Source organism: Mytilus californianus, unplaced genomic scaffold (assembly GCF_021869535.1).
Source record: "Mytilus californianus isolate M0D057914Y unplaced genomic scaffold, xbMytCali1.0.p SCAF_2, whole genome shotgun sequence".
Lineage (NCBI taxonomy): Eukaryota > Metazoa > Mollusca > Bivalvia > Mytilida > Mytilidae > Mytilus > Mytilus californianus.
This window is the reverse complement of record NW_026262668.1, coordinates 68,310,498-68,322,476: the sequence shown is the minus strand read 5'-3', so window position 1 is coordinate 68,322,476 and position 11,979 is coordinate 68,310,498. Positions and strand designations below refer to the sequence as shown.

The 11,979-nt window shown below is 31.7% G+C and overlaps 1 protein-coding gene across 1 annotated transcript; it reads right to left on the bottom strand.

Moving 5' to 3' along the window:
• Positions 1-2,504: 2,504 nt before the first annotated feature.
• On the bottom strand, positions 2,505-11,979 carry LOC127728158 (V-type proton ATPase subunit F-like). The gene is made up of 5 exons (XM_052235409.1): positions 11,880-11,979; positions 7,235-7,316; positions 5,879-5,961; positions 4,332-4,454; positions 2,505-3,457 (listed from the first exon to the last, which is right to left on the bottom strand). Exons 1-5 carry the CDS (start codon positions 11,928-11,930, stop codon positions 3,428-3,430), a joined length of 369 nt encoding a protein of 122 aa, XP_052091369.1. The 5' UTR covers positions 11,931-11,979; the 3' UTR covers positions 2,505-3,427.

Sequence of the window (11,979 nt, the reverse complement as noted above, 5' to 3'; positions counted from 1 at the left end):
CCAAAAACAAGCATTTTTTCTAGTTTCCAGACAGTAACTTGTGTTTAAGTGTATGGATCTCTCTAAAATTGTACAAGGTTCCATTCCACAAAGGGAAGGCTGGGATTAATTTGGGGGTAATTACTCCAAGGAGGAGGGGGTTCAAAAAGTTTGGGAGGATTTTTTTTTTCCAATTTTTTTAGGGGTTCATATTTTTTTTCTTTGAAATTTTTGAAATTTCAAATGATTGCACAGTATTGCGCAATAGCAAGAAATCTTCAATAGCACAGTATTGTGCAATAGCAAGAAATCTTCAATAGCACAGTATTGTTCAATACCACAGTATTGGTCAATAGCAAGAAATCTTCAATTGCACAGTATTGCGCAATAGTAAGAAATCTTCAGTTGCACAGTATTGTGCAAAAGCAAGAAATCTTCAATTGCACAGTAATGTGCAATAGCACAGTATTGCACAATAGCACAGTATTGAGCAATAGCACAGTATTGAGCAATAGCACAGTATTGCACAAAAGCAAGAAATCTTCAATTGCACAGTATTGGGCATTAGCAAGAAATCTTCAATTGCACAGTATTGCGCAATAGCAAGAAATCTTCAATTGCACAGTATTGCGCAATAGCAAGAAATTTCCATTTGCACAGTATTGCTCAACAACAAAGTACTGCGCAATAGCAAGAAATCTTCAATTGCACAGTATTGCACAATAGCACAGTATTGTGCAATAGCAAGAAATCTTCAATTATACAGTATTGCGTAATAGCAAGAACTCTTCAATTGGCCAGTATTGCAAAATAGCAGAGTATTGCGCAAAAACACAGTATTGCGCAATAGCAAGAAATCTTCAATTACACAGTATTGCGCAATTGCAAGAAATCTTATATTGCACAGTATTGCGCAATAGCAAGAAATTTTCAATTGAAAATAAATACAATTCTATTAACCAATTTCAATGGGATTTATTTAAAATCTTTAATTTTTGGGGGTTTTAACCATGTATTACTTTGGATATTGGGCCCCATTTTTAAATTGGTCTACATTGAGGTCAAAAGGGTCCAAAATTAAACTTTGTTTGATTTCATCAAAAACTGAATTATTGCGGCTGTATGATATGCTGAATCTTATTGTGCATTTAGATTTTTTTATTTTGGGCCCAGTTTTCAAATTAGGTTTGATTAAGGTTTGAAGGGTCTAAAATTAAACTTTGTTTGATTTCAACTAAAATTAAATTTTTGGTGTTTTTTTATATGCTGAATCTAACCATGTTGTTAGATTTTGGATATCAGACCATTCTAGGTATATTAAATGTCCCATTTCAAATTTATAATATCTTTGACCACATTTATTTTGTGTCAGAAACCTATATTATGTCAAAAATTTGATCACAATCCAAATTAAGACAGTTTCAAGCTTGAATATTGACGAATGTGTCCAAACTTGCCCCAACTGTTCTGGATTAGACCTCTGCGGTCGTATCTGGCTGTGCTCAGCGAAGCATTTTATTCTTAAACTATAAGCAATAGGTCAACTATGTTTGGTGTATGGAATGATTGTAAAGTGTACATGTCTGTCTGGCAGGGTTCATCTTATCTTGACCTCATATTCATGGTTCATTGGTCAATAGAATGTTTTCATGGTTTGGTCTGTTTCTTGTATACTATTAGCAATAGATCAACTATATTCAATGTATGGAATGATTGTAAGGTGTACATGTATTTCTGGCTTGGTTTATCTGACTTTGACCTCATTTTGTTGGATCATGAGAAGTTAATGTGATACTTGTAGTAAAACTTTATATTTAGGACTATCAACATAAAATCAATGGTAGTAAAGTAGGCGAGACATTTCAGCGAGTACTCTCTTGTTTATGATGTCAATAGATTTAATCGCCTAACTATATATAATGCTGTTACAGGATTATCTTATTTTCCTTTATTGTCACATGGACGGAGTTCATGATGATTAATTAATTAGCTGCGGAACCATAGCTCATAGGTCCTTTTGATTTTTTTGTCAAATATGGTTCGCAAATTGTCTAAAAATATCATAAGGACCTATGAGCTACGGTTCCGCAGCTAATTAATTAATATTCAATAAGTCTAATGGCATATATTACATGCATATCAAGGAAAATGTCATTTTAATGTTAAATATATATATATATACCCTGCCTTGTCCTAGACTGATACGCTGAACCAGATTTTCAGCATGGGAGTTCATAAGGTAACAGTCTGCTGGAAGTCATGTCACCCTACCAAGACACATTACTCTGACTCAGAGCCAACTAATCTTTGCTTTAACTCCTGCATGCAGCATGCTTAGAAGAAAAGCAGCTAAATGTAAATTTCCTTGTCTGGTTTGACCAAACAGGGACCTATTGCACACACTACAATGAGACCACCAATGTGGTTGATTGAGAATGCATGTCTGTTTGTCAAAGTAATCTTTTACTTTGACGTAGATGTTTGAATATTTTGTGACAAGTTGAAAAATACACACAAAACACAGATCCACATACATATTTATTCATTACTACATCACATTTACAAAGTTCAATTAAACTTAATGGAATGACATTCTTTGACTAGATAGTAAAAGAAATAAGTATATAAATATAAGATTAACACGCACATGAAAAATTAAATGATTAATAAAGCTGGATAATATGTTCTTGTTACTTTTATTATATACATGAATACATTCAATGTATGAATAATGTCAGAAAATAAAAACTTTATTTAAACAGTTTAAGAAACAGAGAGAAAGGTGAGACTAGTCAAACTTTTCTCCTGTTTAATATGTAGCCAGATCAAATAAATTGTATATTTTCCACATTGTTCATATCTTGTTTTTACCCTGCATTTAAATGTTCATGGTTAAATATCTAGTTTAATAATTTCAAGTCATTGTTTTTTCTTTGTAAAATTTGACTATCTTGAGTACAGACCTTGGTGAGGACACCAAAATGAACTGTGATTAAACTTTGTTTGAATATTACCATTCACTCACAATAGAAGAAGGATACCAGGAGAAGATAATGTATACTATATGAATATTACATCAGTTTATTTGTATATCTGTATTTTTAAATAGAATTGCAGGATAAAATATCCAAAATTGCTCAGTTCCAATTCAGCAAATTATTATTTTTTTAAAGTTTTAAATTTACATTCAGTAAATGTACACTCTTTAAAAGTCAAAACTAACTATTTTTATTATTCATGAGTTTTGTTCAAATTGCTTTCATTTTATGCATGTCTATATTGAATGTGAACACTGCATGGTTCAGAATTTAAAGAATTAATCAACATAAATGACCACCTTGCCAGTGCATGACAAAAATGTTGATATTAATTTAGTTCAGCTACAATATGTCAAGTCTAATCTACTGTCCTGTTTACATTCACTAGTGATACTAATGTCCATCAGATCTCATCTAAAGTCCTCTGCGGAAAACATACCCTGAAATAAAATAATGATTATGTTGTAGTCATATCAATAGAAAGTGTAATGTTAAACTGGTTCCCTCATTCAACCAAAATCTTGTTTAGTGGAAGAAGTTAATGTACAAATTCCAGGATTCCCTGTTATTATTCTTTAATTTACAATTATGAACTTGATCAAAAGTTGCAATCCAAAATTAATAAATCCAGAAAAGATTATTTTCCAGAAGCCTTTATTTAATTTGCCCACAGAAAAAAGGGGTTATTTTTGGTAATTATTTTCTAAGTGGATACTATAGTAAAGTGTAATATAAAAGATTATTATACTTCAATATAGTAGCACTGATAAAATAACCACAAAAAATTACCCTTTTTTACCTGCAGGTAGACAAAATAATTGTTTACGAAAGTGCATGCAGTAGATATAATGTGTCAGTGTGATAAATAGTTGATGCCTAGTGAAAATAGCGGGGCCACAAGATGTGTTTGCAGTTCTGATTTCAGAATCTTGAAAGTGTTAATATCCCTCTGTACTGCAGACCTCTGGAAAATGAATTTTTCTCTATTTAATTATCTTGGATATTAATTTTTTATGAAGATCATAAATGTATATCGGTGTAAATTCAGAAATTTTTGCGAGATTATTTTATTGCAACATAAGATGGGCAAGAATAAAGGCATGGATTTTAAATTTTGGTAGCATTATTTGTATGCAGCATTTCCTTAAATTGTCAATTGCTCAAAAATAGCAATAATAAATGCTTGTAAAATACCTGTATTTGCAGTATTCCAAAAGGCAACAACTTGTATGATCTTGTATAAGATAACAACTGTGGATCCACGGACATAACTAATGAAAATAGGCCTCAGAGTAATTCTAATATTCAACATACCTTTGCTCTTCTCAATATTGAATCTTTGCTAGCATCATATGGCGCATCTTTACTAGGAATTTCTATTACTGCTGGAATTGGCTGGTCATGTGAATCTATTGCATATCTTATTTCTTCTGCTATCTGAAAGAAAACATTAACAATTCTCAATGTTTATATATTAAAAAAAACAAGACTGTAATTACTAAATGCAATATCTTATAAATAGTTCTATTATTTTCCTTGATTTATTGGACATTACAAGAATTAAAACAAAACTGCTTGTCTGGTTGACTAATTTGTAAAATTATTTCTATCAAATAAACTCTATGTTTTTAATTTTAAGTTGTGATTTGCTAAAAAATACAAGAAGAAATGGGGAGTTTCATGTAGCACTTCTATCTTGTTTCATGTAGAGTACAAATAAAATCTGTATCAAAACAGTATATGGGCAATTAACATGATTGAATTATCATAAATTCATCATAAACTTCATAATTTTTACAATACATGCATATTATATAACATTATATTTGAGAGTAAATGCATTGAAGAAATTCAGCCACAACTCAAATTTTCAGAAATTGATAATTTAATTTGATTTGGCTAAATTTCATTTACTAGTCCTCTCTGCAAGCATCATTAACATATAATTTTCTCTCAAAAGTATGATGGATTAAAATTGGAATTGAAACAGAGAATTATCTAAAGAAAAGCTTTAGAAAGAAACTGCAGAAGCTAAAGACTGTTAGGAAATGTGAATATTTGTACTTAGTACAAACAAAGGAGACAAAAGTTTGGAGTCTATCTTTTGTTTATGTTCATAAAACTTGTGCATTTGAAACATAAACATCTCGTACAGTATATATATCATGCATATATCAATGCACAAATCAGTAACCTGTGATATCACTCACTGGTTTACGGTATGTGCATTTAATAATTATAAGCACAGTCATACCTGTATTCTAAGGTCAATCTGGGACCAGAAAAAACTTACTATATTAGAAGTTACCTTTGAATTGAGGTTCAATATGCATGGTATTATTTCAGTGGTACAAGAAGAGGGTGACCAGACAAGACATATTTAGCTTAAAAGAGGTGACCTTTACAGCAGGTTTGACTGTACCATATCATTTGACTTGAGGTGACCTTTATGGCAGATTTGACTGTACCATATCATTTGACATGAGGCGACCTTTATAGCAGGTTTGACTGTACCATATCATTTGACTTGAGGTGACCTTTATAGCAGGTTTGACTGTACCATATCATTTGACTTGAGGTGACCTTTATAGCAGGTTTGACTGTACCATATCATTTGACTTGAGGTGACCTTTATAGCAGGTTTGACTGTACCATATCATTTGACTTGAGGTGACCTTTATAGCAGGTTTGACTGTACCATATCATTTGACTTGAGGTGACCTTTACAGCAGGTTTGACTGTACCATATCATTTGACTTGAGGTGACCTTTACAGCAGGTTTGACTGTACCATATCATTTGACGTGAGGTGATCTTTATAGCAGGTTTGACTGTACCATATCATTTGACTTTGATACTTACTGTTTGATTTATTAATACAATAGCTATATCATCTCTCTTCAAAAATCCTCTGAATGCTTCTTCTATGTCATGGCGAGGAGTGTCTAAAATAAGAGAGTACACTTGCATTAATCAGGAAGAAGTATATTTGGAAGAGAAAAAGAATGAGCATTAAACTTTTTTCTATGTATAAAGCAGAAGTATCCTCTAACAGTGGAATACTGAAACTGGTTACTAAGGAGCTAATGAACAATTTTCTAGGAAGATCCAAAATATCTCTTATAGATAAATTAATTTTTGCCATTTCTCACTCTTAAACTTTGATTGAACACTGTACAACACAACCAACTTAACTGTGACCATATTAATTATATTTATGGAATGCCTTTTATGAATTAACAAATTCAATGCATGAAAAGCATAGCTTCATGAGCTTTGATTGGATTAAATATGTTCTTTAGTTATGCTTGGCTATACATAATTTGTAATATTAATGGGCAATGACACTTGTTAAAGATTAAATGCTGACCAATGAAACTTAACTGTCACAATGACTGTAATTTTCATGAATTAAATACTGTAAATTCAAAAATTATTGTGTGCATTTATTATTCTGAATTTTTTAGAATGGACTAAAATGCAAGATTAATTATTGCGATTGCAGGAAAATCTGCAACAGATATATGTATCAGATATAAAACTATTCTTATTATTGCAATACTCATTCAGTCACATTATTCGCATTAATAAAAACCTCGCAATTATTTCTGAATTTACAGTAAGTCAATCAAATAGTGGCCTCTTACTTTTTCCCAGGAAAAAGAAATATTGTTTAATGGGTTGTTGATTGCATAAGGTCCAGGAACAAAGATTATAAGCATGCTCAATTCATGAAAAAGACCTTTGAAAAGTAGATGAAATGAAATGACTGAACATCCAGTGACATAATTTGGGAATGTTTATTTTAACATAAAAAAAAGGCAGGACAGAAACAAGTTTCTACTTTTAATTCACTTGGTTTAGTTGCTAGGAAAGGGAGAGAAAAATGAGAACATGGTCTCCCTTAAACTTTATTTTAGGTATATATATGCGACCAATTTTTCTGAATTTAGGTTTTGGTATTTCTAGAAATTTCTAAGATGTTGATAAAGAAATTCATCATTATCGCCTTTATGTTTTTAGACCACATTATTCCTTTTTGTAGCTCCCCTCTGGCATTCATTTGCTTCAAGTTTAGGGAACCATGTTTTAATTTAGGGTTAGGTTTAGATATTTGACTGTGCTAGGGTAAGGTATGGGTTGTAGTATTTATGTTACAATATAATAAAACTGGCTAAAATAATGTATAAATGAAATGTAAATTTCTATAATACTTACTTTTATTAACAACAAGAAAATTGGGCTCTCTTTTTTTATTCAACTCTCCAATTCCACCAAGCAAAAACCCAGTACAGGTATCCTGTAAAAAAATTATATCTGGTTAGTGGCTTTGACAATATACATTGTACATGTAGTAGCTTAAATAAACTTTTATACAGTGTACATGTACTTCTACAAGCAGTTGTCATTAAGCTTTCACGAGTGTCGCAAACCATGGAGTTAGAATTTGTGTTCTACTTTGCAATATAAAGTTCAAGTTATGCTCAGAATTCGAGGTAAAGTTCAAGATAGAGTTTCAGTTGTGTTTCGAGTTATGCTTCCAATTAAACTTTGTGTAATTGTTCCAGTTAGAGTTAGAATTTAGAATTAGAAAGCTTTTTGAGGTGCAAAAGAGAAAATATGTTTCCAAACATACCAAAGTGAATATGAAATAGTGGATTGCTGAGAGAGAAATCTCAAGTGTCAAAATGGGGAAAGATGGCCCAAAAATTTTCTATAAGAATTGGTTTAATCAGCATCTATTTTTATCCATTCTTACCTTTAGATATTAATTAAACATTAACCAAATGTTCAAGTGTCTGTCCCAAATGAGGACCTGTTAGTGTTTCTCTATTGTCATTTGAAAATAAAATGCTCCGCAGGGCGCAGCTTGATACGACCGCAGAGGTCGAACCCTGAACAGTTGGGGCAAGTATGGACACAACATTCAAGCTTGATACAGCTTTGCATTTGGATTGTGATTAAATATTTGACACAGCATAGGTTTCTGACACAGAATGAATGTGGTCTAAGAACTTAAAAATTTTAAATTGGACATTCACCTATTATGGTCCAATATCCAAAATCTAAATATATGGTTAGATTCAGCATATCAAAGAACCCCATATATTCAATTTTTGTTGAAATCAAACAAAGTTTAATTTTGGACCCCGATTTGGACCAACTTGAAAACTGGGCCCATAATCAAAAATCTAAATACATGTTTAGATTCAGCATATCAAAGAACCCTAAGAATTCAATTTTTGTTAAAATCAAACTAAGTTTAATTTTGGACCCTTTGGACCTTAATGTAGACCAATTTGAAAACGGAACCAAAAATTAAGAATCTAAATACACGGTTAGATTCGGCATATCAAAGAACCCCAATAATTCAATTTTTGATGAAATCAAACAAAGTTTAATTTTGGACCCTTTGGACCTCAATGTGGACCAATTTAAAAACGGGGCCCAAAATCCAAAAACTAAATACACGGTTAGATTCAGCATATTAAAGAACCCCAAGAATTCAAGAATAAAACCCCATTGAAATTGGTCAAGAAATAAGCAATTTATACGAAGTATCTTCTTTTGCACAATACTGTGCAATTAAATATTTCTTGCTATTGCGCAATACTGTACAATTGACAATTTCTTGCTATTGCGCAATATTGTGCTATTGGATATTTCTTGCTATTGCGTAATACTGTGCAATTGAAGATTTCTTGCTATTGCGCAATACTGTGCAATTGAAGATTTCTTGCTATTGTGCAATACTGTGCAATTGAAAATTTATTGCTATTGCACAATACTTATTATGTAATAATTTACACATCCTGTTTGGTGTGTATCTCCTACCATATCATTATTATTTGCTTTTAAATATAAATCAAAAATAACCAACTTAAAATGGAAAATTTTAAAGGAAAAAAAAAAGGAAAAAAATAAAAAAAATGAAACCCCCCCCCCCCCAAATTTTTTGAACCCCTTTATGATTCATCACCCCCAAACTCAATCCCAGCCTTCCCTTTGTGGTATGGTACCTTGCAGTACAATTTCAGAGAGATCCATACACTTGAACACAAGTTATTGTCTGGAAACTAGAAAAATGTGTTTTTTTGCCCCTTTTTTAGCCCCTAATTCCTAAAATTTTGAGGCAATTACCCCCAAAATCAATCCCAGCATTCCTTTTGTGATATGGAACCTTGTGGTACAATGTCAGAGAGATCCATACACTAACACACAAGTTATGTCTGGAAGTTACAAAAATGCTTATTTTTGGCCCCTTTTTGGCCCCTAATTCCGTTACTGTTGGTACCATAACCCGCAAAATCAATCCCAACCTTCCTTTTGTGGTATTGAACCTTGTGGTAAAATTTCATAGAGATTCATTCACTTAAACTAAAGTTAGAGTGTGAAAACCAATGTGTCTTCGGACGACGCCAACAACGACGATAACGCCAACGTCATACAAATATACGACCACAAAAATTTTTTTGTGGTCGTATAAAAAAGGAGTTTTTGGCAGATGTTTGAAGACACTTTTTTTTAGAAAAGGTGCAGTTTAGAGCTTGACCTATTCATGATATTGCAAACATGTCTGTTTATTGTTGAAGACCTATGGTGATTTATGTTGACCTCTATATTTTTTTCATTTCATTTGTTTATGGTGGCTGCAGCAAATGTGATGACTGGAAGGTTTTATTCTCAGACTGTTCTTAGGAAGAATTAGTTTTGATATGCCTCATTGCTTGTTCTCTCCTGGAAAAGGTGATATTGGCCTCTGGTTTTGCTATCACTATGCCTTAGGTCTTGGAATTTACAGGTTGAAGAAGATCCTCATAAATTGGTTTTATCCCTATTCGCAATGATTACTGGGTAATAGGATTTATACTTTAAAACTGGTATTAATTTACAGTGATAAAATTTTGAACTTTGGATATCAGGATATTTTATGTTGTGGCGCAAACATTCATGTACAAATGTAAAAGTCAACATTTTGCCAAGAGTCACAATTTCACAAAGACTGAAATATCAACTAGATAAAAGTTAATGGACTTAAAAAAAAAATTTAGGAGAGGCTATTTTATTAACTTTTATTCAGTTCTCATTTGAAACATGTGAAATATGTCCAAGCAAGTGTTGTTATCATGTTTGTCATACATCTATATGTATGTCAAAGTTGTTAAATCTATTTTGAGTTTGTCAGTCATTGTGTCACTGCTCTGATCTGCTCTGTATGTAGTGAATAATTATACATGTATGGAGAAGAAGTCCCCAATAACAGTAAGAAGATCAATACAATAATGAACTCAAAATTATTAACTTTTTTTTCTTATATTTTCTAAAGTTGAGCTTGCGCATTAACCTATTCCTGTTCTGTTGACAGATGCTGGCATTTTGAGTCATACGATTTCCCGCAAATTTGTATAACTCATTACCAAAAAGAATAATGAGGACAAACATTTTTAATTTATTCTGTTTGGGTATGTAATAAAATGAGTCTAGAGCTTATTAGTCCCCTACCGACGAAGTCAAAGGGGACTTTAGGTTTGCACTCTGTCCGTCTGTCTATCTGTCCGTCTGTCCATCCTTCAGTCCGACAAATCAGTTTTCCAGACTTTTTTCTTCATGCTTGAAGATATTGATTTGATATTTGGTTTATTGTTTTAACATGACAAGTTACAGGTCAAGTTCGATTTTCACGATTTTAGCTTTTCTCCTTGTTCAGTTAAAGCCCTTTCCCTAAAATTAAATTTTTGATGAAATACTTATTAATTACTAGGTTTCTGTTCAAAGGGAATTAACTCATTTTTTAACTTTCCCTAAAATTAAATTTTTGATGAAATACTTATTAATTACTAGATTTCTGTTCAAAGGGAAATAACTCTTTTTTTTTTTAAAGATTTGTAAAAGACATTGTATATTAAGATAAATGACATTTTGGATTTTTTTCCTTTTCTTTAGTAAATTGTTTGAAGAATTTAGTGGTAGGTTTGCTCCATTACAATGAATTTTTAACCGGTAGGGGACTATGTATTGCCATGCAATACTCACAGAATGCTTGTTCAACATACAATTTAATGTAAACAAAATGGGTTTTCTGGGCAAACTCACCTCAGATCAATCAGGCAGATTTTTTTATCTGTACAAAGATCATTAATAAGCCGACTTTGTATATTCGTTGTTTTTCATGTTTTTAGATATACATGTAAATTATTATGTTTCAATTAAACTATATCTTAAAAAGAGGGGAAAAAAACAACGCTATCTTCATCTTTCTTTACATCATGTACATTGAAAATGATGTCATATATTAAATTCCTAACAATAGGAACAAGAACAATGTTTCCCTAATTCAGTTACTTTTTCACCAGAAATTACATGGATACTGGGATTTTTTTACAATAAATGTTTATATATATATAAATCTATTTTGTTTGAGAATGTAATAATTGGGATATCATATAAAGTATTCTAAAGGTTTGCTGACTTGGTCCCTTTCACAGGTAACACCTGCCTCATATTACTCATATATTACTAGGTGACAAAGTGTATGGCTCTTTTTAATAGCATATAAAATTATATTTAAATATAATTAGTTTCATGTTTATATGTCTTACAGTTTACATCTTAAGAGCAACAATTACAATACTATCAATCCAAAATATGACTTGGATACTGTATGATTTAGAGACCATTACAGTTTTTGGCAAAGATAAATATACACATATGGGTAACCATAATATCCAGATGGGGTTGGACATGGGCTACTTCATTACTGAGATAAGTCAGGAGAGTTTTTGCTAACTGTATACTTCCTCGCGGAACCACTTATGTAATATAAAATGATTTTATAAACATGAAATAAAGTTTTTAATCTTACTTCATCACCAATTACAGCAATTAATCTTCCTTTTTGAGCAGAATGTGCCATTTTCACATCATATGATACAATTTCGCAAGGAGTGAATAATATCAAAACC

Excerpts from the sequence above, each read along its gene's own strand:
- LOC127728158 (XM_052235409.1), bottom strand. The coding sequence starts at position 11,930 with ATGGCACATTCTGCTCAAAAAGGAAGATTAATTGCTGTAATTGGTGAT. Across the intron at positions 7,317-11,879 it reads TTGCTGTAATTGGTGATGAA|GATACCTGTACTGGGTTTTT; the intron begins GTAAGATTAAAA and ends ATTTTTTTACAG. Across the intron at positions 3,458-4,331 it reads CAATATTGAGAAGAGCAAAG|GGTATGTTTTCCGCAGAGGA; the intron begins GTATGTTGAATA and ends ATTTTATTTCAG.